The 27,905-nt window shown below is 29.9% G+C and overlaps 1 protein-coding gene across 10 annotated transcripts in view; it reads left to right on the top strand.

Annotated features, from left to right (window-relative positions):
- The window catches only part of LOC139481788 (transcription factor egl-13-like), a 97,185-nt gene extending 71,041 nt beyond the window's left edge, over positions 1 to 26,144 (top strand). For all 10 annotated transcript variants that reach the window (XM_071265291.1, XM_071265292.1, XM_071265294.1 and 7 more), the window contains 8 exons: positions 5,354 to 5,885; positions 9,063 to 9,099; positions 19,086 to 19,570; positions 19,938 to 20,136; positions 20,492 to 20,662; positions 21,221 to 21,326; positions 21,827 to 21,975; positions 22,557 to 26,144. In XM_071265291.1, coding sequence (XP_071121392.1) covers positions 5,358 to 5,885; positions 9,063 to 9,099; positions 19,086 to 19,570; positions 19,938 to 20,136; positions 20,492 to 20,662; positions 21,221 to 21,326; positions 21,827 to 21,975; positions 22,557 to 22,819 — 1,938 coding nt within the window. In that variant the 5' untranslated portion in view covers positions 5,354 to 5,357 and the 3' untranslated portion in view covers positions 22,820 to 26,144. The remainder of the gene's footprint in view (positions 1 to 5,353; positions 5,886 to 9,062; positions 9,100 to 19,085; positions 19,571 to 19,937; positions 20,137 to 20,491; positions 20,663 to 21,220; positions 21,327 to 21,826; positions 21,976 to 22,556) is intronic.
- Positions 26,145 to 27,905: the final 1,761 nt, after the last annotated feature.

Below are 27,905 nucleotides of genomic sequence, written 5' to 3'. Positions count from 1 at the left end.
TGTTATGACCAGGAGGAATTTCAAAGTTCACTTCCTACAAGTGCATCTTGGGAACTGCATTCTAGTTATTTGTGAAAAGATATGTCCACAAGTTCTGAGTTCAAAGTTAGCCCTAAACAGGTGCATCTAACTGCATTCTATAGTTATTTGTGAAAAAGATTTGTCCACATGTTCGAAGTTTAAAGTTTAACTCTTAAAAGTGCATCTAACTGCATTCTATAGTTATTTGTTAAAGATTTGTCCGCAAGTTCTTAGTTCAAAGTTTACCTCAAACAAGTGCATCTGACTGCATTCTATTGTTATTTGTGAAAAGATTTGTCCACAAGCTCTTAGTCAAAAGGATTTCTGTTTCATTTTCCTGATCATCAATGATTCAGTTGTTTTTCTCTAATTGGACATTTTTCTTCTTAAACCATTGTTATTACCGATGATTGTTTTGGTTAGGCTGATGCGAGGACCAGTGCATTTCGCACTTTGAAAGAATAATTGGTAATTTTCTCCCTCGTTTCGTGCATTGATTGACTTCATCCAAGCGTAAAAATCAGATATGGAAAAATGTAACAATAGCATTTTGTTACGAATAAGACAAGAATGCATTGTTATAAGTACTGTATCGGTTTTGTTGTCATTTGCTGACGTTATATCAATGCCGAATTGTTATCCTGTAAAGCGATATAGGGCACCTTTCAAATCATTGTTCAAAAATGAAGATTAGATATATTTACGGAGATTTTCATGGGTGTTCTGAGCATTGTTCTTCATAACACCTGTGTCAAAACCATCTTAAATCCTATTGTTTTAACTTGCATTGTTTTGTTTGTCATACACTGGTTTTGATTCTGCGTCACATATTTGAAGTTTACATGTATCCTGCTTTAGGATATTTGTTTGTTAGATATTGTATATCATGTCACATGCATGTTTATAAATACACTTCTTATGTTCCATTTAAAATTTTTAAGTGCAACTAGGTAGATTGATTGATTGCTAGCTGCTTAACGTTCAGTGGCAATGCTAAGGTAGAAAAATCTATCTTAATATTTGAAATTTGTTCAGGCTTAGATTTTAATGGTGGCATAATTATAGAGTAGAATTGAGATCAATTTTTTGAAATATTTCATCATTATAGTAGAAAATGCTAATTTCAATATTTATTTACACTTGATAAGTCCAGAAAATATCAACTTTTGGCAAAACATCTTGTATACAGCAACCTAATATAAACAATACTTAATATTCATCTTTGTCTCTCTTCAATATATAAATTTAAAATGTCAATAATGATTTCTGAGTTATTCCAAGACCTAAGGATTTGTTGATGCAAAAGGCCCAGGCTTCTCTCTCAAGAGAAAGTTCTCCTTTGGCCACCACCTAGTTGTCACTTGTGTGGTCATATCCATTTGTTTATTTTGAATAGAAATTGAAGAATGTTTTTATTGCTCTGGTTGTGTCATTAGTATTGGCTAACCATCTGGTTTCTAAACAATGATAGCCATTTGTACCTAGTGGTCTCACAGATCTGTTTAAATATTTATTTATGGCTTTTCAATCAAAAATGGTGGCAATCATTTTACCCCACTGTCCTGTTTATGTGATTTGTTTCTTTATCAAAGTTTAATGTAGAATGTGTGTCCCAGTTGACTTGCTTGATTTCATGGGAGACTAAAACAAAAGCAACAAAAGCTGGTGGTAGATGGGAAAATGTGGATTGACCGTAAGAAATGGAGCATTCAAGATGTTCCTGATGCTTTATTTATTATAAGATATTTGAATTATATACTCCTTAAAATACCTCTCTAAGTATGGACACTATATCTTACAGTAACAAACAATAGTATTTTAAAATAGTTTTACTTATATTATGGTGTTTTGTATTGCATTTATAAATATTGTCTTTCTATTCTGCAGAATTTATTGCACTTATATTGTCTTTCTATTCTGCAGAATTTATTGCATATTTCAATTTAAACTTTCTTATATATTAAATTAGTATACCATTGAATTGATAAATGAACAATAAACAAAATAATCCATGATATCAAAATGAAAAATTATATTGACCAGTCCACATTTTGATGTATGCCAACAACAAATAAAGGCTAATCTGACTAAATGATGTACCATACTTAGCACCCTAGGGTCCATTAAGGGGAGGTTAATATGTTTTCCTGGACACCCCCAAGAGATAATATGTCACATCAAATGTTAAATGTTTCACCTTTGTCTTTTTGAGCCTTTGTACTAAGGGTGGCCTTAGTCTTTTGTTTCTACATATACAAAAAGATAGTTATTTATAAAGAAAGAAAGAAGAAAATACAGGTGGTTTTATGTCTTCACTTGATTTTAGATTAATTATCAAGTTGTGGGAGGTTGTCTTTTTAAAAATGACTGTCAACAGGCAGAAAGCATTGTCCTGTTTGCTAACTTTACAAAATCTCCATTGTGGTGGGTTTTTTTTTTAAGTACAAGGGAACCTAATACAATTCTCTTATACATACAATAAGTTATCCATTAAATATTATATGAATTAGCATGAGAGTATGATACTCAAAATGGCAATTAGACTCCTTAAAATGTCTGTTTTGAGGTGTTTTAGTTTATAAAATTGAGGTTTTAATAGTTCAGTCCAACTTCCCAAAAAAAGGTTGGCAAATGATACATTACCGTCATTAGGAGACCAAGAAAAATGGTTGACAAAAATAAAACTAAAGAAATTTTAAAAGTCAACTTTTTTCTGTTATCAAATTTAACAAATTAAATGAACATGATTTTTTTTTTTCAAAAGGAATTTTTACAAATATATGTTGTGATTTAACATGACAAAAATGCTGTACATGATCATAGCGTGTACGAGCTCTGTTGTCAGATTTGATTTGTTGTTGTAATTTGACAATCCGTCATAAAATTACAGGTATCTTGTACAGTTATAATCACATGATTATTGTCGTAATTATTTCCTTTCCAATAAAAATATCACTTAAGGTAAAATAATATTGCGTCATAAGTTTTTTTATTGCACATGAATAGACTTGGATTAAAACTGACATAATTATGATAGTAGACTTATTTAAAGGTTTTGTTTGATAATCTTAAATATATTCGTTTAAGTTTCATTAGAGACATGAAACTCAGATTAATTGAACTTTAATGCAAAAACAAAAGACAGTTTTTAAAAGAAAAACAATAATTGATACAGATTTTAAAGCTAGATTGAAAATTTTAATTTTTAAATCAATTTGTTATATATTTTGATGATTTCTTGTGTAGTTGGTTCTAAGTATTGAACTGACAACATCTTTAAAGAAATATAGAAAGTCCTGTATAGCAGGTTAAACATAGTGGAATTGAAATGATATAAAGTTTCATACACAAACAATAAAGACCATGACAAATTGTTTCACTTCAGTCTATTGTTGAAAATGCTATGTTGACCTCTAAGGTTTCTTCATTGAGTTTTTTCTCACTGTGTCCTTATATAGTTGCTGTATCAATGATATATACCCTACAATTTCCCTTATATAAAGATAGTTCTACATAGATAGTGTTGTCTCGGTAACAAATGAGTAAATTCTATATGTTCTATATAAAAAAAAATGAAAAACATTTCAAAATTAAAGTAGTTTTATCTAAAAGATTCTGTTACATTCTCTTTGAAATTTCAACATTTTCCAGAATTTTATCTTTTATAAAGATGGTTAGAAAATGTCAAATGTTAATTAAGATAGTGGTGCTTAATTACTTATAATGAAAACATTAACTGCCACTTATTTTTTTAAACAAAAAGAGAACCCTTATTGTCATTGTATTTTTTTATGAAAGTAAATTGTGTATTGTTGAAAAAAAAGCAGAAAATTTGACTTATAAACCACAATAACCATTATTTTCCAAAGGCATATTGTTCACACACATGCAGTTTATTTTTACTTTAAAAAAACATAATACATTACATAATTTTGGAAAAAAATATTTGTTTAGAATTTCATATATTTTTCAAAACATTTCAACTAATTCATTAATGCCTTAGTCTGGCACATGACAATTCTCACCTATTTTGTTTATTTTTCTGTTGTTTGAGAAATAAATATTTTTACTAGTTTGGGGTAGACCTATCCATCAAAATATATTACATATCGATCAACATAGATTTGTAGTGAATTTTTCGACAAAAACCTTCGGCACTTTGTTATTATTTGTCAGAGTATAGGTTATCTACACTATTATGACAGATTATTGATTCTTATGTTCTGTGATATCGCCTCGAGGCCTTTAGTCTTAGGTTAATAGGAAGCAATATAAATGTTAGGGAATTAGACAAGGTGCATTACTGTTAACCTTCCTTTTGTTAGTATCACTTCCTACTTAGTTTTATTTAGACAAATTGGATTTGCTTTTGTCAACTTAAAGTGGATTGTTTGTTGAAGAAAAAGGAGGTATGAAAAAAATCAATATTTTGTAATTTTCAATTATTTTTTTTGAAAAAAATAAATTTTAATTGAGATTTTATAAATAAGTAGACAACAGGTATTATAAGAATTCTTTTCCATTAGTAACTTAATTATCATTGATTTTTAAACTTTATAATAAATGAAATAGCATTTAAATGGACTAAAACTTCTAGTAGATATATCAAATCTAGGAAATTTCAATGTTAAACGTCTGGCCCTTTTAATTTATGCTAACCCTGACGTTCTGTTTATTATTTTTCAAAAGTTAACAAAAATACATTTCATAGTATAGATTTATAAGATTAAAATTATATTTTATAAATAAACTTTATCTATGTGTCAATGCCCTTGATATTTTTAGCCTTGAAGTTAGTTTTGTGTCAGGTCTTGCACCAGAAAAAAATATGCACCAGAAAATGACAACTACTGCACTTTAAAAATTATAGAATGATAAGTAAGGTGTTGTATTAGGAGGTCAAGTTATCAAGAATTGCAGATTTTATTTACTAACAAGCGATGCTATTTACCCAGACAAAACTCTGCATGATTCTCAGGCTTTTGTATCAGATAAAAACTATTTTTCAAGAACAGTGTTGAAAAACAAAGTTGACAAATTTTGAAAAATTACAATAAAAAAAAGTTTGATAAAGTTTCCTTTATAAATAACTTGGGTACCATACTCACTAGGTCATAAAATGATACTATAGTGATCAGTATGTTGGCTTATATTAGTTTAGGTAGAGTTGTAGTTTTTATTTCAAAGAAAGTTTCTTGCAATGGTTTATTGAAAAACTTCGAAGAGATTCTAAGCTTAAAGCTTATTATTTGTCTGTTTTAAATAATGCATTTGATTTTATTCAGATTTAAAATTTCTTTACAATATTTTAAAAGTTTACGTTTCTTTTCAGGAGTATGTCATCAAAGCGAAAGAACACACCAACCAAATTGTCTCAGGACAGTCTTGTTGTGAATGAAGCCATCACAGAAAGTCTAAACAGTGATTGTAGTGTCAGTGAAGACGAACTTGAATCAAGATTTCAAATAGTGACAAAAACCGATAGCGAATCAGACTCTTGTTCAGAGTCCAGACCAACAAGTAAAAAGCAAAGAATTTTAGAAAGTGTCAAACGTGACTCTGACTCAGAATCGGAAACATCGCAGCTTGCCAACGGTGGTGTTAATTCAACAACAAAGTCCTCTTCGGGATTGCATCGTAAATCAATGGACAGTGTCTTACGACGTCTGACATCACGGACAGAAATGGCGGAGTGTGACCTAGAGAACAATAACATGAATGATCAGCAACATGACCGAAAAGTAGAAGAGAGCTTGAAAGTGTTACTCAGTGGGGGTGACAGTCTGAATGACAAGGAAAAAAGACTTAGTGAAATGATTGAACAGCTCCAATCTCTAAAAGATACCATTTCAAGGAAAAAACAGGTAAGCCAAAAATTATGTTGGAATTTTTTTTCTATTTTAAAATAAATAAAAATGGTTTATGCAAAAATATGTATGCATTGTTAGGTGGTTGCCTTGAAATTGAAATATGATAACTTCTGGAAAAAATATCTAAAACAAGTATCTCCTATCATTAAAATAAAAAAGGAAGGTTTATGCAAAAATATGTTTGTATGGTTAGGTGGTTGCCTTGAAATTAAAATATGATAAGTTCTTGCAAAATGCATATAAATGAGGGTTTTCCTATAATTAAAATAAAAAAAGAAAGGTTTATGCAAAAATATGTTTGCATGGTTAGGTGGTTGCCTTGAAATTGAAATATGATAAGTTCTGGCAAAATTCACATAAATGAGTAAAGTATACTATATTGTAGTTTTGTCTGGTTTGTAAAATTGTTTGGTGTGAAGAAAAGTTCACAAGCATACGATGAAAGCATTAGTATATTTTACTATCAACAATACCTCTAATAAAACTGATAATAATCAGACTATAAAAGACAGAAGACAACAATTGTAGCCATTTTCATCTATTCACCAGAATTTGTCTTTCCTTTGATCGGCAATAACAACAGGCCATTATTTTTCCGCCAAAAAAAAATTGTTTATTATTTTGACATGTATGGGTTGTTTCATCTACGTTTATGAAAAATCAGCAAGAATGAAACTTCAATAGAGATTTACATTGTCTAAGGCCGTTCTCTAAGACAATCTGGAAGCATAAAACAAAAACAAAGAAAATTGCAATGCTATGTTGTTATCGTTTAACAAGACAGTTGTTTGGATAGATACTAGAGCAGATAATTCGACAGAGAATTGAGGCTTTGAAAGACGTAAATGTTTAATTATTTACTTTTCCGCTGTGATAATTGTGTTTTCCATTGTTGAGATACAGTGAAGTGAAAATCGGTGCAGGCACCAGTTTAACACCTAAGTTACACTGTTTAATTTCCCATAAAGAAAATGGCAGTTAATTACGTGGGGAAAGATGATATATTTTGTAAAAGTGCATCTTGACGACTAATATCTTTTCTTCCATTACTCATTGTTTATGGCGTCTCTAACAAATTGTTGGGTAGGGTACTGCATGTTTCCATCAATTCTTTTTTTAATCATGACATTTTGACTAACCTGTTCCAGTATCGAGAATTGCAAGTAACTGGTACGCATCTTAGATACTCATGACATACGGGCAAACCTTTATGTAAAATCAAAGTATTTCTTTTTTTAAATATAAAAGATAATGTGGGTAGAAATTGTACTTCTTACGTAAGAGATAATTTGTCAAACAGATTAAAAAGAAATGTTTCTTCATTATTATCTTTAAATCAAATTGAATGATTTGATTTCATTTGAAAGGAGGGTAAACAAAGCTACTGTTTTTTTGGTTTACAAATTGTAAAAAAATATATTTAAATATCATACTTTTTAGTATGAAGAGGTGTGTTCATTAAACTCTTAAAGAGTCTTTATTGAGAGAAATTTATAACCTTGCTGGCAGGTTGCTCTCATATCATCAAATCCTGATTTCTATATTTTGATATTTGTTTCTTTTCTATTTCATTTGTAGTATTCTTTAAGGTCCTTCCTCTTCAAGTTTCTTTTTTCTTCCTTCTCAATCTTTCATATTATTTTCTTTTCAATCTATTTTCTTCATTCCTCTCATGTTTTCTTTCCTTCCTTCCTTTCCTTTTGAGTCTTGTCTTTTTCTTCTTTCTTGTTTGACTTTATGTTGTCTTGCCTCTTTTTTTTTCTTACTAAAAATATGCTCTTTTTTCATTCAACCTTTCTTCAAAATTCTCTCTTTCTTTCATTCTTTGATTTAAGTAAAAACTAATAAAACCATTTTATTCCCAATTATAATCAGGTTCTTTATAGTCTTTAAGACTTTTATTCTATAAAGAGATGCACTTAGGGTTACAATTTAACCAAGTCATTAGTTTAATGAAAATTGAATAAGATTGAAATTAATACAAATATCCCCTGACAAAGAGAAATTTGACATTTATTTGGATCTCATGTGCGGAGGCATGCCGAGCAATTTAAGATCCTATATAATGTTAAATACAATAGTCGCTGACGTTCAACAAGCTTCAGATGATTATCTCATAAAAAATCATCCCAATAAATTTAATTGTTTGGTAAAAAAGTTTAAAATACTTTAGAACGACTGTGTTTCCTGTTTTCGTAAACTTTAAAATGCTCTTTGAGTTCTTTAACTTCCTGGGATCTATGTACAAAGGGTAAATTATTGAAACGGATAATGGCTCAAATTAGTAGATATTGGCTTCCTAATTCACCTCACTTTCAAAAATTGCCAATCATTATCCAGAAGCTATTTATATTAAGTTGTATATTGTCTTTAAGTGGTCACAAATGCTTTCAAAATGGAACTATTAACAAAGAGCATTTGGACTTTATTGTCTTTTTAATGGTACTAAAGGATCGTTGCTGTTTTTATTTGTCATAAATTTGAGACTGAAATTTTGGTATTAGATGTAAGAAGAAATCCTCTGTATAATAAATCGAAAAAAACGTAGCAATCATTTGTATCATTTAAGTAAAAAGGTTTTAAGAATTTATATTTAACTGTTTGATTTATCTTTCGTATGGCGCGACTCAACATGACTGAAAAACAAAGCTTCAATTTTATTTCTTGAAAAAGTAACATTCAAGTAAAAAATTCTTATATTTCCAGTTTAACTTAAATGATAATTTAAAAGTAATTTTGGACTTAAATATTGCCTATTTGACAGCTTATTCTCTGCATGAATTCAAGGAGTAGTGCCAGGGGTAAATATCAACGAGACAGCAACCAAAAAACACAAAAAAGCAAGAGTTGTCTATGTAGAAAGGTTCTTATAAACCAATCCTGATCATTATGTTCATTTTAACAACTTTACCTTTAACTAGAGTAAGACAATGCCTAGTGGCTATTGGACCTTTGACATAGTGTAGAGCTAGCTAGACCTGTGATACCATTAAAGTACTGATAAATTGGGTTTTTAGCATGTGATTTTTAACACTTTGTGGAGGATTATTTAACTGAGGACGTCTTCATTTTGAAATAGACATGTGCCAGTAATTAAAAACTTGTAAATGTAATTAAATACTGAATTGTAATTGCTAATTTCTTAATGTAATTTTCATTTTGTCTTTTCAGGATCCATATACAGTTAATGGTTCAGATAATAGGAATGGTAAGAAATATATTTAAATAACTTAAAGGTTAAAATTTAGAACCACAGAACATGTGTACTCAAATATTTTGATTTATTGCTAGGCTGGGTAACTACATGTAGTTGAGGCAGAGAATTTAGTATTAAGTTTCATCATAAGTGGTAATATGAGAAAGAGGGATCGGAAAATATAGAATTTATCAAATAAAAATAGCTGACAATGAAAGTGACACAATATACATGTTATATGACTTATTTTTGAGTCATCAAAATATTAAAAGTACATTTGAACGTCTTTCATTGAAATGGTGTCTTTAATGAAACTTTCTTTGCTGTTACGTTACAGCTGTTTACTAAAGTTTGACTTTTTCTCATAGAATTTGGAACTTTAAAAGATCAAAGTCAAATTCGTTGAGTATTAGTTAGGAAATTAAAATGTGTTTTGTCAAAACTTCTTTGAATTAAAATGGCTTCAAATTTAAGTTTAACGATGATGGAAGTCTTTGAATACGAAACAATACATGTAAAAGAAGATATTATGCTTATAATAAATTGGACATGGCTAGTTGTTTCCCCACCATTTGTTTATTACTGGGTCTTTCATGTCAAGATATTCTCTTCAAAACAAAGCAAATAATGTGGTGGAATGATCGTTACCCAGCTTTTGATATGGATGATTTTTTACCAGTTACAAAAGAATTATTTTCTATCAAAGAAATGTTACAAACTTTCTCAACAATACTTTCAAGTGTTATGTGAGGATTTTTTTGTACTATTCTTGATCTCTCGTAAGAAGAGGAGCACAAGTCTGCTGAGAATTGCGATATTTGTTATCGTTTTGGCGCTTTTGTTTCTTCTTTTAAACAGACATTAACAGAAAAATGAGCTAATGATATAAGAAACTACAGGGAGACCTACAAATATGCAGCACTGGTGCAAAGAAATATCTGCTTTTGTTCTTCAAAAAACCTCATTTATTTGCACTGTTTTGCGCAGCTTGAGAAAAACACTTAAAGACTTAAGTCTATTTATCCTAATGAAGATCCCCACTTGTTTTTTTAAGATATAACAACTTTTTTCTAGATTACAGTAGAAGCAAAATTTTCCCACATCATCATAAACAATAAACGAATAACGAAGTGTTATTATTTACTCCCCCTGCAAATTTCCTCGCCAAAAAAAAATACCACAAAGCTTTGAACAGTAATACCCCATTCTGAGAAATAAAATTAACTAGTTTGACTAATTTGCCATAAAACAAAATGAAGTCCTACTTGAACTACAAATTTCTTGGTAAACTTGTTGAGAGCGTAAATCCCTGGTTTGATCGTCAGGACTTCTAACAGCATCAAACTACAATTAAGAATGATTACATGCTAAGAGACTAAATGAGTGTTTATTTGAAATCCATGCATTGTTTAGAGGTAAATGATTACAAAAGCAGAAAAGTCTTGGGAAAGACATTTCAATATTTTTTTCATATTGTCATTGTGTGAGAAAGTGGTACCCAGACTCTTTCAAAAACAATTACACGAAATTGATTAGGTAAACAGGGTTGTTGATTTCATTGATGAGGTTTTTAGCTTAGTGGGGTGTATGTAAGAAGGAGGCTTTGTCAAAGTGCATTGCTCTCAAACGTGCTGTGGTTTGCCTGTATATATTGAAAGGAAAGTTTGGGTATACATGTGACGAAAAAGGGGGGGGGGGGGACTATAGGGCTGGGACTTATATTGGTTAAGTCTATTGAATTTTTTTATCAGATCATTTTTTAAGAAAAAAAACATTTTTAAATGGAAGTTTGAAAAGTTTGGAAAATGTATGCATCCTCTATGTATGAAATATAAAATCATATAGCAAAAAAAAACATTGAAGTCAGCAAAATCATTTCAAAAATCCTTTAATTTTGTATGTACATACATGTATGTCATCTTTTTTTTAAATACACCCACACAGTCTCAAATGGTTGACAAGGGACTTTTTGTAAATTAAAACTTGAATATGCAAAAAAAAGCATAAAAAAACTCTTTGAAGTCGATATGTGAGAAAACATCCTAGATATCTTCTAATTGAGAAAAAAAATTGGGCTCAAAAGGGGACTTTCTTGGAAGATTTTAATAGCCAATTTTGTTCCTGAATTTGAAGTTTATTCTTTCCGGCTTCTACAGTTCAACTCTTAAAACTAAGAGATATACAAGTATATAGTATTGACAATTAAAATGATGTAATTTTATACATCAAAAACGTTAATTTCATCTTCCGTTAGATATCTATTTTATTTATGTGACTATGTATAGTATCTTCCCTGTTGTACAATCAAAATAAAATAAAAATTCTACGAAATTAATTTCCTTAATTTCCATTGTTTTACTTTGAAACAATACCAAAAAATTTCAAGAAATGAGGAAATAGCATGTTTTTTGTTATCATAAATGTTTTAATTTAGATGCACAGTTTATAAGGTATAGTTTATTATTTAAATATGCAATTGAAATATGGTAATTTTTAAAATGAACTCTTTGGATTTCTGTTAGGGACTGACTAGAGAATTTAAAATTGTATATGTTATTCTAAATGTTGAAAAACAATTCAATCCTTTTAATTTTTTGTGTTGTTGATTAAGAGGAAAATCATCATTTATTTTTAAGGCCATAAATCAAAATACTTCCAAGTTTGCTGCCTTAGCATGCCACAAACTGAATTTTGTTGTTCGGGTGCAAATTTTCTACTGATTCAAGAAATATCACATGTTATTTTGACAGTCTCAGGTCCAAATAAACTCTTTTTCATCTTATTTGGTCAGTATTTATCACTAGCCAGACTAAATATTCAATCAGCGAAGATTGAATTCATAGGTTACTCAAATGAATTTAAACCTTCTAGGGTAGGCAACTCTATGTTAGGCAAACTTACAATAATCAATCAATTTTAGGGGCAGGCAATCGAACATAGCATCATTTGGGAGGCTAGAAAATAGCCTTTCCCCTTTGCAAGACATACCTATGATCAATAACAAATGCAAGTTTTCAAAGATTGTCTCGTTTGCACTCAATAAAAATGCTGCAAACAATTTTTCTCAAATAACTTGATTACAATAACTAATTCCAAGTCACTCAATAAATGTAGAAATATATTTGTTATTTTTAATCAGATCAGTTTTGTGTTGTTAGATATTTTGTTATTTAATTCCAATCTTGCTATAAGCATACAAATATAATTTCATTATTATGCTAAGCAGTTTCTTCATTTTCTTTTGTAAGCCTCTCCCGACCACATATCTTTTTTAACTATATTTGGTTAGAGTCAACCATTATATAGTTATTTTCGATAATTTGAATTTGAATATTTTAAATATCCTCACTTTAAAATCTAATTAAGGCGATAGGATGATATAAATCTTGCATTTCTTTGTGAAATTGTTATAACAAGTCCATACAAATATTTTCAAATTAAAAATTCACTTGATGCAATTGGATGAGAAATTTCCTTTTACGCCACAGAAAACTTTGGTTTTGTTTGTTTCTTTAATCATTATTTATCATCGAAACGGGTCGTAACAATATATACACGTAAATACAATAACCTGCACATTGACGTACTGCTACCCGTCTAGGGTCGTTCAGTACATAAACAGATCCCGGTAACGATATTTAACTGATAACAATGAGATTTCCTTACTTAAAAGTTAAAGTGCGACAACATGGGTGTGGACCAAACAATGGCGGGACAACCAGATACTTGACCCGAGCAATTAGGGAAAACCGCCTCCATTGTCGATTATATTGTTCAAGTACTCCCACAATTTCACCTGTCAAAAAAAGTGAAAAGTAATGCTGTTAGAACGTGTGGACCCCTTGCACAGTGACCGCTGTCTCTGTCTACCTATAATTAGGTGTAACTTTTTAACATCATGGTTTGAAGTTGAAAGTTTGATTTTCAGGACAAAAGGGGGAAAAACAAAAGATATTAGCATACACTATTATCATAAATTTGGGGGAAATCCTTTTTAAAACATCAGTTTATTTACAATGCACTTATAATTTCCACAACACTATTTGAATAATTTAATCTCAAAACTTTTCATATTCTTATGCAAACTTCAAATGTGATTTTTCTAGATGTCAAATTTGTTTTATTTATTTTATTTAAATTTCTTAATATACACTCCTATAGAAAGTAAACAAGGTTCAATATCCTGTCTTACAAAATTAAATAAGTCACATCACACAAAATACAAATGGATTTCACACCTTAGCGAGATCCTGCATTGTAAGAGTTAAACTGGTTTTATGATCATATTTTGTGACATGCTGACTTCACACATCAAAGCTACCCCAATCCCACCCTTGTAAACAAACTATTGTTTAAACCTGTGAAACTGTAAACAAGCATGTTGTTTGTTTGTACCCAGTTTGTGGGACAATAGCCATTACTATATTTATGTACTCAGTGCTAATGACACCCAAATCGTTTCCTGTAGATTTATGAAAATGATAGCTATAGTAATCAAAAAAAGTTTTCTATTGTATTGTGAAATGTCCATTTTTGATTGGTTAATCATGATTCTCTTGATTTAAATACCAGTAAAACACTCATATTATAGAGACTATTATTTCAAGTGATATCATAGTGTTCAGAGACCAGCTTAAAGAAAATGACATTAACTTATTACGGTAAATCTATAGTTACACATTAATTTAATTTAATTCAATATTATAATTATTAAAAGTCTACAAATAGGCATTTGATATTATGTTTTGATGATTTTAAGTTAGTTTTATTTTAGAAATTAAAAAAATTAAAAAAAAAAAAAAATATTAGAAAACTGATTTATCATGCAAAGGTTTTACATATCAAAGAGACTTTTTGCAATCTTAAAAAATAATTTGAAAGATTTACACCAGTTCTGTAACGAAATTGCTGTAATCTGACTTAATAACGTTTTTTGATGCATTTTATTATGATACAACACAAGAGTATTGAATGTATACTGCAAAGAATTAATAATAGTAGCAAATGTGAGAACAAAAATATAATGATGTGTTATCTTTGTCGATAAACAATGATGTCTTTCACACTGTTTGCTTCTGTAATTATTATTTTATCTCTCTCCTCCGTGTTTATGTTTGTCAAAACACAAGTAAAACACAACCGATCTAAGATTATCTATAATTATAGTCGAAATTAGCCAATGAACTGATTAAGTACCCAATTGCACCCAGTGCCAGCGGTGCAAACATTTGTTTCACTCGTCATTCGAGACACCTTCTCCCCCATTCAAGTCTTATCAAGGCTTTTTGTTCTTCGGTTTATACAAAGCCTGTAGCTTTTGGATATTTAATTAGGGAGATATGATTTAATATGTACTCATTATAGTATAGGCAAATGTTTTTTCGCTAATTTCACGGGTCAGCTTCACCCATGGGATGCCTGCTTTTCTTTCAGCTCATGATTATATTTATATAGATTAAGAAATGACTCCTTTTCTTCTATGAAGTAATCTTTAAAACACTCCTGCATCTTGCGAAATCAAGACTTTTTGTGTCCCTTTGTAACTTTTATGGCAGATTTTGACTGAGAAATTTGATGATAAGAAATTATGAAACAAAACAAATTATTAAAAGGTCTTTAAAAGTTTTATAGATCTTCAAAATATGATCTTTTGCAGGTATTTTAGAATAATTAAAGAGAAGATGTTGCCTTTTTAAAAAATCAACTTTTGATTTTCATAGGGATTTTCACAGTTTCAAAACAGATGGTTTTCCAAACAAGAAAATGTTCAGTTTTATTTCTATTCTTCAAGATAAAAAAAATGACAAAAGATAGTTCATTTAGAATATGAAAGTAATTAATAATTTTCTTTCAGAAAAGGTAAACAAATCTCTTTTTCAGTAATTCATTTTTTTTATTTTTTTTGTAGAGTTTTTTTACAGTAGCTCATTAAATACCACATTCTCTGAAGAATAAAAGAAAACTTTTTTATAACGAGAATAATAAATAAAAACCACATGTTAAGAAAAAACACATTTCTTCTGTTACAATAATTAAATTTCAGATGTCAACCTCCATTTACCACACTTATAATTTTTCCGGTTTTGATTTCTGATAAAATTGGTATGAACATATTTTCAAAGCAACCTTGCAACATAAAACGATCAAGAACCCCAAAGTTATGTAGAAGAGAGTTCTTCGTCTGTCAGAAAATGGCATTGAAGCATTATCAGTGAGTTTAACCCTGTCAGATCTTATAAAACATCATTCCTGGAACTGACAACAAGAATTGTTTCTGACATAATGGAAGTCAAATGAAGCTTTTTATTGTGGGTTAATGTTTGGCTCATTAGATCATGGTCAGTTTTAATACATGTAGTTTCAAGTCCTCTCACAGTAGAAGCACCATGGTTTGGGGGAAACATGAGTGGTTTTATGTGCCTTCATTATTTGTAGTGGAATTTTGCAGTCCTATTAATCATATCTGACTGGCTTTGATATCTTACAGATTTCTTCTGAAACCTTTCGGTGGAGTTATTGCCCTTTGACCTTTATTGACTTCTACATTTTTTTCCTTATTTTGGGATATAAAATGTAATTCAATCAAAAATGTATAATGTTAAGTCATGATAACTTAAATTTTGAATTTGATTAAAATCTTAAGCTTAAGATATATATCTTAGAATTAAAAATGTTTTTTGTAATTTATTTCATTTTTCTGTATCAAATTTGGAGTTAACACTATTGTTTCCACTGCTATATAATATCCAGTAGTTCAGGTTGACCCCTGGTCAGTTCTAACTGCTTCTGTGATTGATTAAGTGTTGGAAATCCAATCTTATTGTTTGTTCCTAGATAAACATCCTTGTGAACAGAAGCCCCCTGGGGCCACAATAATCTGACCCCTGGGATAACAGGTGGCCTATCTCTGTCACCACTGAGAGATTTGATAAACTGCATTCTTTCTTGTGTAAATATGCTTCCATGTCTGTTTACGTCTCAAGAATAATTTGTTAGCAAAAGAAACACAGAAAAATTGCACGTTTTTGTAATTGTGTATGATGTTTGAGAGATAGGTCATAAATATTTAACTTATTAATGTAATTATTTATGAAAATTTGCATCATTTTTTTCATAATTCTTATATTTTCTAAAAAGCTTTGCGATGCAGATTTTAATTTTTAGTTTTTCGAAATCTTTTTCAAGTTTTCTTTTGGATTCAAATGTAAAGTATACTTAATTTTTTAACAAAATCGAAAAAAATGAAGATTAATTGCATTTGTTGATTTTATGACGTGCGATGTAATTGACCACAATTCTCTTGTATATTTAATTTCTAGATGACAATAAATTTTTTGCTTGACTATTGAAAACTTTTCGACAGGATTCAACAAATAAAGATTAGAGGATGGGATTTAATTAAAAAAATGATTTCACAATGCAAGATATAATTACTCTTTACAGAATTGAATTACCCGATATCTTTTGTCATATAAATACTCTATTATTGCACTTTAAGTTCAATCGCTGTCTGTTTTGACAAAAAATTGATGTGGTATTATTCACGACGTTTTGACGTTAATCGTCGCTATATAACAATTATTCCAATAAAATTAATCAATTTAGCACCAAACAAATGCACTGATTGATATTTAAGTAGCGACATTGATTTTTTATAGACAAACAGTAAATATATTTGTTGTTTTTCACACAACTGAACAAGATTTTTTACGAAGAAAATGATCAATCAAACGTCTTTGGCAGATTCATAATTGATTATGACGACTAGTCATATCTTATGTTTTCAATTGATTTGATAAACTAACAAAGTTGACTGTATACATGCGTCTTCTGCGGACACATAATTCGTCATTGTCCCTCAGATTTCAATCTTTGTTGCATTTGTTGACAAATATTTGAGTACGGTGTCATAATAGAGTTATCTTCTCCTTATCGGATTAAATTTAATTAGTGAAAGAAAAAAAATGTTATTAACAATCGAAGCGGAAAAAAATTAGATACCGATCAAGTCCAATTAATTGAATATGACGTTGATTCATGACTTACTATCTTTAATTAACTCACTTAATGAAGTGAATTTGACGTGACAAACGAGGACAAAAGACAACTTTGTTGATCAAGGGGTATATCACAATAGTAAATGATTAAATCATTTCGATCACTCATTTAACGATTATACTACAAATACTAGTCTCTAAACTGACAATGAGAAACGAGAGAGACAAAGAAAAATTTGAAACATTGATACAAGGTCAAGAAGATTCATTTGGAATCTCTGTCTTTCGGTAACCCCTAGAAATTGTGTTTTAGCCGCTGAATAATGATGTGCCAAGCGTTGATAAAATACGCCTGTTGTTTTCATGGATAACCGATAATAACTCGTATAGCTATTCAATCTAGGCTTTGATATTATTCATTTAATGCCAGGAAGAAAAGAATCGGTCCCTGTATCTATAATAGTTTATTATGTAGAATAAACAAGAAATTTCAGCCACTTATATCTTATCACGACAGCCTTATAAATTTAGCCTTCATATAACTCATTCATTGCAAAAAGATAAAAATGAATAATGTTCACGCTAGCTTTTATTTTTCTGTTGATTTAAGGGACAAAAAGTTTTGAAGATTAGTTTTTTTCTTTGTTTCCTTAAGTTTGGGGTTGTCTCGTAAATAGGTTTATTTATCTAAGGGAAGTGATAGTAGTAACATAAATTAGGAAAAATGACTTCAGATTACAGTTTTCACGATTTTCGACCTGTCGATTTGAAGGATGGGTTGTCTTCATTTTAATAAAACCTGTCTATTAAGACCAGGATCCTGACAAGGTGACCTGTTTGTATTAAGACATTTATGTGCATTGCGCGGGAGGGTCTTTACAAATTTATCAATTTGAAAAAGAAAAGTATTGCATACTAGCAAAAAAGACAGCTATTTGTTAAGATGTAGAATTTCATGAAAATTTCAGTTTCAGATTTAACCACCAACAACAATTAAACTTCTGAATATAATGAATGTTTAAAAAGTAAAAAAAAGTTGTTCAAATTTCATAAGTGTCAAATTTTATTTGAAAGGACCAGATGTTTACACATTGGAAGATTTCTTGCCACAATTCAAGAAATTTGCCCTGACAGGCGTATCCATTTAATGTTCATAGCTTTGTTTATAACTTTAATTATCAGAAAGAAAAACAGTAGCAATTTCTAATTATCAAAGAATTGGTCATTGTCAGAACTAATAAAAGCATCTAAACTGAACTTAAAACAAGCATCAATTAAACATAAATAAGACTAAGACCACACAGATCATGTAGAGATAAGGGGAGATAATCGTCTGCATGTCAGACATCAAATGCTTGTGGTTTTATTGAGAATTTTAATGCTGTTCATTTTGAATTGCCTGTCATCGCTCTTTCTACTGCCATTTGGAAGATTTCATTCTGAGATTTGGATGAATAAATGGTTTTGATGGGATTTTGTTCTGCCACTGTTCTTTGCTACAGTGATAGAATATGAAATTTATTGTTTCAGTGTATTTAGATAGATTGTTATCAGAGAAAAGTTGAACGGCAGAGGATTTTTTTTTAAATGGGGGTTGGTTAAGTGTAAAATAAATTGCTCCATTATTAGTTTATAATAAGAAGAATATATTTCTCCAATAAAGGGCCAAGCATAATCCTGTTTATAGAAATGGTTGATATAGGTTTTTGACATTTCTAGTTTTAGATATATTTAATCCTTTGAAGGTAATAGGTTATTTTTAATATTTGTTGGTGAAAATAAGCAGTTGGTTTACAAGATCAGTTGTTTAGTTGTTTATGAGTATCACTCTATACAAAAAAAAAATCCAAATACAGAAAATGAAATAACAACATCTTCTTTCATTTCAATACTCAATTACATTATTCTTTCAAAACTATTTCCATATTCTGTGAAAAAATTATTCATGATGATACTTTGCAGTTAACAATAAATAATTTTTAATTCTTTTATATTTTATAGTTCCATCTTCAGTGACCTCCTCCCACGTGTCTTCCAAAAGTTCATCTCCTGTAACCATAGATACGAAGAGACGTTCCATATCACCACTGACTGCATCACCACCATATAAGGTATCACCACAGACCTCACCAAGCATGAGACAACCAAGTCCTCAGACGTGTCCTTCACCTTTGTGGACAGATCCAGCCAGACAAGAAATACCACTCAATCTCTCAAAGCCCAAAACAGAGGTCAAGGATGATTATGAAACCTACAGCCGTGGAAAGTCAGATGTGATGACTCCTCCTCCTGCTCATAACAACCATCATAGGAGACAACCCACACCTTCCTCGCCTCCTCCCGAAACTCCTCCTCCATTCATGGGAGTTGGAAACCCATTTGGATTCCCTCAGTACCATCCCTTCATGATGAACCCTATGACATCTAGTGTGTTTACCAACTTCACTGCACGCCCACCTATCTTTAACGGAAAACATCTAGACAAGGTATATTATTGTTATTTTTCTAACTGACTATGCTGGGCTTCAATATTCAAACGAATTTTTGGGGTGAAAATGCTGAAAAATTACAAATTGTCAAATTGTTTCATAGAAATTTTATGAATTGTTATATTTTTTATATCAGAATGTTATGGAACTCTTTCTAGCTAAAAATTCTGCTTTCAGTTTTTCAAAATAAAAAGTTTGATAAAAAAAATATTACAGTTACAATGGATAGCACATTAAATATGATCATTTGTCAGAGGAAATGAAAATTTTCCTCTTTTTCAGTTCAATATCAATCATGTCCTTATGACATCATATAAATTGAAACAGTATAAGGGAAATAACTCTATATTTTTCTATTTTCTAGGAATCACTGGTTCAGGATGCACTAGCTAAACATCTCGCCCAGTCCGCTAGTACGCCAGTTTTTCCAGGGTTTGCAGGATTGCCTATGTTCGCTGGGGCACATCTTCCACAAATGCCACAGTTACCAGGGGTCAAGGAGAGGTCAGATCCACAGGACGAAGACAGTCAAAACAGCAGTAGCTATGTCCAACATTTACAAAGTATGTGTTTATAAGCAGATTGACCATTCAAGTATTAAATTGTGTTTTCCAAGAGTGATGCAATGAAATACAATCAACAATGTCCTTAATGTAAATAATTTCAATTTCTAAGAAAATATCATCGGTAATCGGATATCCATTCATGTAATAAATTTCACCAAATAAATGTTCAACAAAAATGTTATTAGTGACTGGAAATTACATTTTTCTCATAAGAACAAAAATAAACTACACACCTAATCAGTTGAAATGTGTTTAGTTATATCTCTATTTTCAAAGGCGATATCATTTACAATGCTATTATTTTGTATCTATAAAGACAATTGTTTTAACATGCTTTTAATTTTTATTTCAGGTAAAATGTTTGGAGCTAAAATCATTCGCTCACCAAAAGATAAACCAGAGCCTGCAAAGCCCCACATTAAACGTCCAATGAATGCCTTCATGGTATGGGCAAGAGAAGAAAGGAGAAAAATTCTCAAGGCCTGCCCAGATATGCATAATTCCAACATTAGTAAAATTTTAGGTATGAATATTACATTCTAATAAATTTTAATTTTAACAACCATTTTATGTTAAACTATTGAAACGCTCACTTCAAATTTTTTTTTTTTTTTCTGGATCTTCTGGCCCAAAAATATTCTTCATCTTAGCTTTGAAAATGAAAACTATTGTACTCTATTAAATATTACGTTGATTTCAAAGACGATTTGTACTTTTAGTTGTTGTAATTGATTATACGAAATATTTTTGACAAGTTATCTAGGATATGTTCGTCAGAAATTTTCATTAATATTATTTGTACATCAATGAAAACATCGTCTTTGATGTCATTAACAAACATCCAAACAGCTGATAAGAATATGTTATTATGTAAACAAATAATGGAAATGTAAATTTCTTCAGTTAAAAGAAATTTGAATTATTGCTAAATCCATGTTTTAAAAAGGAACAGATGGTCGGTTATTGTTATTTTTACCTTCAATTAACAATTACTTTAGTTTAATAGTGTAGTAAATTTTAAGTTAAATGGCATTAAATTTGCAAATGTTTTATTTATTTTTTTAATTTTTCAATAATTTAGGAGCGAAATGGAAGGCTATGACAAATGCAGATAAACAACCTTACTATGAAGAACAATCTCGACTCAGTAAATTACACATGGAGGCACATCCTGATTATAGATACAGGTAATGACATCTTCCTTTGTAATTTCCTCCAATAGTGGAGCACTCAATAAAAAAATTTGAAATAGAATTATAATTTGATAAATTGCTTCTACACAATATTAAAAACAAAATACTTGTCCACTAAAACATTTTTATTGTTCAAAATGTAAACCACAACTAAAGGAAAAACTTTTTGCATTATTAATCATTTCCTTTCAAATTAAATCGCTTGTTATCATTGTGAATTTGAAGAAGAAAAATCCAAATTACAGTTAAGGGGAAGTAACTCAAATAATTTTTACATGGAACAAAAACGTGTATTTAAATATACAACAGACACAAATGAGATTTTGCATAATGAAATAATTAAGTGGACTACCATAGAAAATAATTTATATTTATTGCAATGTCTAAGCGAAAGACCATTACATTTTTTGTTTTTAAATAATTAATGAATTATGGTAAAATTACAACAATGTTTTATAATTTCATGTAAAAAGAACTTTTCATTTAATTTGCAGACCTAGACCTAAACGGACTTGCATTGTTGATGGTAAGAAATTACGTATTTCTGAATACAAACAGTTAATGAGGTCACGACGACAAGATATCAGACGTGTTTGGTACGGTGATTCTGGCACTACATATGTGGAGGGATTACTCAATAATGGTAAGCAAAGAATTTTTAAGGAAATGATTTTTATTTTTGATAAAAATGATTTCAAGAAAGAAAAGATGGCACAATCTGAAATTCAAGTATAAAATTCCTTTTTTTTCCCCCATAATTTGGTGAAAAATATGTATTTGATTATCTGCAGTAAACTGTATTTAAAAAATATCTTTATTTGTTTCTTAATAAATAAATCAGTTTGAAACTACAAAAAATTACTTTTACCTTTTGTCTTTTCCCTATCCCTTTTAGATAATTTACTTTTTTATTTTTAATGAAAAATAAAAATTGATTCACTTGAATATAATGCGTTATCACCACTTGAAACTTTTTAATCTTCTGTCAATGGGAGATAACTCTATCTTTCCAGCAAATTTCATAAAATTGATGTATAATTATCACTCTTATGAATATTTTTTAAAAATCTTTAAATCACACATTCTTATATTAATATTTAAATAGTAGGTCAATATGATGTCATGAGTAACATTATGAAAAATTGTTTTCCAAAAGAAAAATTATTTTATGATTTATTATTTACTAGTAAATGTTCAAGTAATCAACTTTTATTATTTCTACAGGAGAAGGAGGAAACACATCAAGGTCACCTTTTGACAACGGCAACCCAACAATGAATGGATCCCCATCCACGTTCCACAATAGTATCCACCATAATGACGAACACATGGTGAACGGTGACGAACCGATGGATAGTAGTGATGGTGAATTTAGTGACAATATTGACGCTTCATCAGACATTAGTAGGGAATCCTCATCATTAAATTCTATAAATAGAAACAGTTCCCATGGAAACAGTAGTCTGCAACAAGCTGCAACTTCATAGTAACCGTGTTATGTTATGTATGAACAAATGGCAGCAGGGTCTCATATATTGTTGTTTTTCTTTATTTTATTGTACGAAAGAGTGCTTGACGAGGTAAACAGGACCGAACACTTAAAAAAAATGTTAGATGGGAAAATTTGATAGTGTATTGTTCTGTAGTTAGTACTTGCATTTTATATGTTGTTCTTTGAGAACAAAATTATTGAATGATTTAAATTATCCAGTTTATTCTCATAAATGACAAAAACTTAAAATCTTTAAATGTTTTGAAAAGATTTATCTTATAATAATTTTTATTTCACTTTGTTCTGCATGAATGATCTCATATTAAGATATTAAAATTATTTTGGGCATTGGAAAAATTTAGAGTGCTGTTTGCATAATTGCATTGCTAACAGAAAATTCTAATTTTCCATCTTAAATAATAACTATGATAGAAATTGCATTAGGAGTTTGATTTTAAAGTTAAGTTATTTATAAAAATGAACTGGAAAATATTTGCTCATTCAATTATAAACGGCAGAATGAAATTCTGAAGTAAGTGTTTATAATACTTACCTGAATTTAAGACACTTTGCATAGTTGTTAACATTTGTAAAACACTCGCCTGAGTGGATTTTTTAGACACTCAATTAGGTGTTTATTTTATTTTGGTGCTAGAAGTATACATGTTTGTGTGTCTGTTCAGATGTTAGTGATGTAGTTGTGATAGTGCTTTTATGTAATCGATAAATATGATCCATCCATGTTTTTTTAACAGGACTACAAAACTGTTGACCATATGCACACTCACTTGGCATTTGTCCTTGACCAGAATTATTTATTCATAAGTTATGAAATTTTGTTAAATTGATATTTAATTTTTTTTAAATATGTTTTTCCTTCTTTCTTTTTTTTTATCGGAATATGTTTTTCGTACAATTTTTCTTCCAAAATGTTTGAAAAATAGAATTAGTGACAAAAAAATTATAATAAACATTCTGTTCTCTGAATTGAAACTTCCGGCTGTATAAATTCTTAATTTTGAAAAGAAAAAAATTTAAGAATATGTTTTGGTGAGTGTCTGTTGTTATTTTTTGCTATGTTGCCATGACGATGTCCAGTGACGGGACAAATTTTCATGTAATGTATGGTGCAGTCATAGTGACATTGTCTTTTGATTGGTTGAAACCTTCCAGTCTTATATTGGGTCCAATTTTTTATATATATTTGAAAAATATTACGCATGAATTTTATTGTGTTAATACGCAAATATATTTTGTATTAAACTCAGGCAGACTCCTGCTAAAAGTCCCATTGTGTATATATGTTGGATGATTAAATGGAGAAACCATTGTCTCATTGTAATAAACAAATTTTTAGTGAATATGCAAGTTTCATATTGTTTATTTTAGCATTTTCTTTGTATTTCTCAATAAGAAGGAAACAGTTTTTTTTTTTTTATTAGAGTTAAAATTTAAAAATAAAAAAATAAATTTTGTTTTTTAAATGAGTTTTAGAATTTTTTTAGTTACATTATTTGTGATTTTAGGCATTATGATTCTTCCTTCTTGAAAAACAAAGAAACGATTGAAGATTTTGTAGTCTTCCTTTGTCATACATCTTTCTAATTTATTAGTGGATTACGCTTCTCTTTTTTTTTTTATTCCATGGATATTTTGGCTGATCAAAGCTTTTTACAATTTCAAAATTTTGATCTTGTGCATTATAATTTGTACCAGTTGATATTCTCCAGATGATATTCCTAAACATTAGAATAGGTACCAGTTGATAATCCTAAATTTCATACAAATTAGTATAATCCTGAACTTTATAACAATCAGTAAAAGAGAATTACAAAGAATTTGCTGAAGCTAACATGATAACTTATGTACAGAACAAATGTAGGCTGTTAGCATTTATTTTTTGTTAAATTTGTTACATATATATATATAATTATATTAAAGTTAGAATTATTAATTTTATGTTATAACTTTTTTTTTGCTCAGAGCTGCCATAACAAATAACTGCTAGAAAATATCGTCTTCTTCTACAAATTCATGATGGAAAAAAATATATAATTTTTTTCACCATTTTAGAAATTCTGCATTGCTTTTCTTTAACTTTTCGTAATATAGGTGCTTATGAGACTTGCATGATAAATTCTGAATTTAGATACCACCAGTCCAAAATAGTTCCATTTTCATAACGATTGATATATTCCATGTTTCAAACACAAATTCCTACTCAGATACAATGTAGTATCTTAGCAACCATTTAGTAACCATGACATCCATTTTTTTTGTTTTTGTTATTTATTATTTGTTAACATATTTTTTGTGTAGAACAGTAAAATATCAGCAATTGTTATTTTGTCCAAAAAAAAGTATATTATAAATTGGGCATAAATGACAAAATGTCCAAACATGTATGATGCTAGTAATATTTTAACATGCATTTAAACTTAAAGTTGCATTTTGTACTAAAATATTTGAACTGAGGAGAGAAATTGAAAAACTAGATTGATATTTAGATATTTCTAGTCAGCTATTAATAGAATGCATTTAAATTTTTTGTTTATGCAACATGTATATTTCAAATAGAATGCTTACATTACTTGAAGCTATTATTGAAGTTCCGCAACTGTTCTTTCTAGTGAACGCAAATTTAGAAGCAGCTCTATATTTGACCTTTTGCATTTATATATTGGAACTACAAAATCTACGGCAATTTCAATCTGGATGTTTGCTCATCAGCTAGAACTTTCTGACAATTACCTTAGGTCATCAGATATTTTTGTGAATATATTTTTTAAAGATTTGAGTCAATTTATGTTAAAATTATTTGACACATTGAAAACAATAAATCTGGTGAATTGAAAGGAACCAGTTTATGTACAATTTTGGGAATCCAAAACAGTTGATATTTTCACCATCAGCCCCAAAAACAAAACGTTACTCTGTTTGGTGACATATCTGTGGTCTCCTATCAGAGAAATGGTGAATTTTAGGGGAGATAACTCATGATTGAAGATATTACCCAAAACACATCAGATTCAGAAATGGTGAATTTGAGGGGAGATAACTCATGATTTAGAATATTTGCAAAAATATGTGATGACTTCTGTAGGTAAAACAATTATATAACTGCTTATATTAGTAAGATGATTATTTGTCATATGACATTAAGGTGCCATTTTGAACAAATTCTTTACATAACCTTGACAACCATTGCTGATACTAATTATTTGTTTACAAAATAGCTATTGAACAAAATATTGTTTACAGTTATTTTAATTTTTTTGTGACATCAGATTATTAATTAAATAATAAACTTTTTTAATTTACTTCTGTGTTATCATATTTTTATGCCCCACCTACGATAGTAGAGGGGCATTATGTTTTCTGGTCTGTGCCTCCGTTCGTTCGTCTGTCCGTCTGTGCCTCCGTTGGTCAAGGTAGTTTTTGAAGAAGTTGAAGTCCAATCAACTTGAAACTTAGTACACTTGTTCCCCATGATATGATCTTTCTAATTTTAATGCCAAATTATAGTTTTGACCCCAATTTCATGGTCCACTGAACATAGAAAATGATAGTGCGAAGTTCAGGTTAAAGTTTTTGGTCAAGGTAGTTTTTGATGAAGTTAAAGTTACATCAACTTGAAACTTAGTTCACATGTTCCCTATGATATGATCTTTCTAATTTTAATTCCGAATTAAAGTTTTGACCCCAATTTCACGGTCCACTGAACATAGAAAATAATAGTGCGAGTGGGGCATTCGTGTACTATGGACACATTCTTGTTTTATCCTCATAATAGTCCCTGTATACTAATCTGTACATAGCTGATAGTCAGATGCAGATCAAGGATTTTGGAAAAAGGGTGTTTGTTATTGTTATGACCAAGTAGGTCAAGGCAAACAATATTTTGGATGATTTAAGGCCTAAAAAAGAATATATTTTCAAATCAGCATCCTCTGCACACCCTGAATCCGCCACTGATATCATTTGCCTGTGCATATGTTTATGCATTCAATCACAAATAGTCACTCTCTAAAAATTTTAATTCCCTTGGAATTTAGGTATAAAACCTGTTATGATCATTATCCACTGCTCAAAGGTGAAAAGTTTACAATGAACCTGTCCATATATTGAAAATCATAGTTAAAAACAGTTCAACTTAGCCAATCCTGTGTATGTACAAACATTGATTCGACTCTCAAACTTTAAAATCCCTCAAAATGACAAGAAACTTTTAAATATTTTTCACCACCAAAAGTCATGGCAAAAAAACTATACCTGTGCATAAGTTCAAAAATAGGTTCAGGTGCTGACTGCCAACTTCAAAACTCCTTGACATTATTATTCATCATTACTAGCTACAAAAGGTGTGTTGAGTACATAGAAGTAAAATACTGTTTGATGATCGTAATTAGTCCCCTACCGATGAAGTCAAAGGTGACTTTAGTATTGCAGTCGTCTGTCTATCTGTCCATCCATCAATCCAGCAAGTCAGTTTTCTACACCTTTTTTCTGCATGGTTTAAGATATGGATTTGATACTTGGTGTATTATTTTATCATAGCAAGTTACATATCAAGTTTGAATTTTGTTCCAGTCTCAAGATTTTGTGCAGAGTTATGGTCCTTTGACTTGAAAAATTCACTCAAACTGAGACTATTATAACACAGTGTTATAGAAGTCTCAGACTCAAATAATCAGTTTTCAGCACTTTTTTAGTCATGCTTAAAGATATTGATTTGAAATTTGGTATATAGTTTTATCATGGCAAGTTACAGATCAAGTTCGAATTTTGATCTGGTCTGATTATTTGGTAAAGAGTTATGGTCCTTGGACCTAGAAAATTCATTCACAAATAATCAATTTTACACTTTTTAGCTTTTCTCATCACTCAGTGTCGTCTGTCGTCCGACGTTGTTAACTTTTACAAAAATCTTCTCCTCGGAAACTACTGGGCCATTAAGGAAATTTTGCCCTTTTTTGTCGAGCCTGCGACTTTAGTTGCAGAAAGCTCGACATAGGGATAGTGATCCGGCGGCGGCAGTGTTAGCTAACTTCTTAAAAGCTTTATATTTTAGAAGGTAGAAG

The sequence above is a fragment of the Mytilus edulis genome, chromosome 7 (genome assembly GCF_963676685.1).
Source record: "Mytilus edulis chromosome 7, xbMytEdul2.2, whole genome shotgun sequence".
NCBI lineage: Eukaryota > Metazoa > Mollusca > Bivalvia > Mytilida > Mytilidae > Mytilus > Mytilus edulis.
This window is presented reverse-complemented; position numbering and strand designations above follow the sequence as displayed.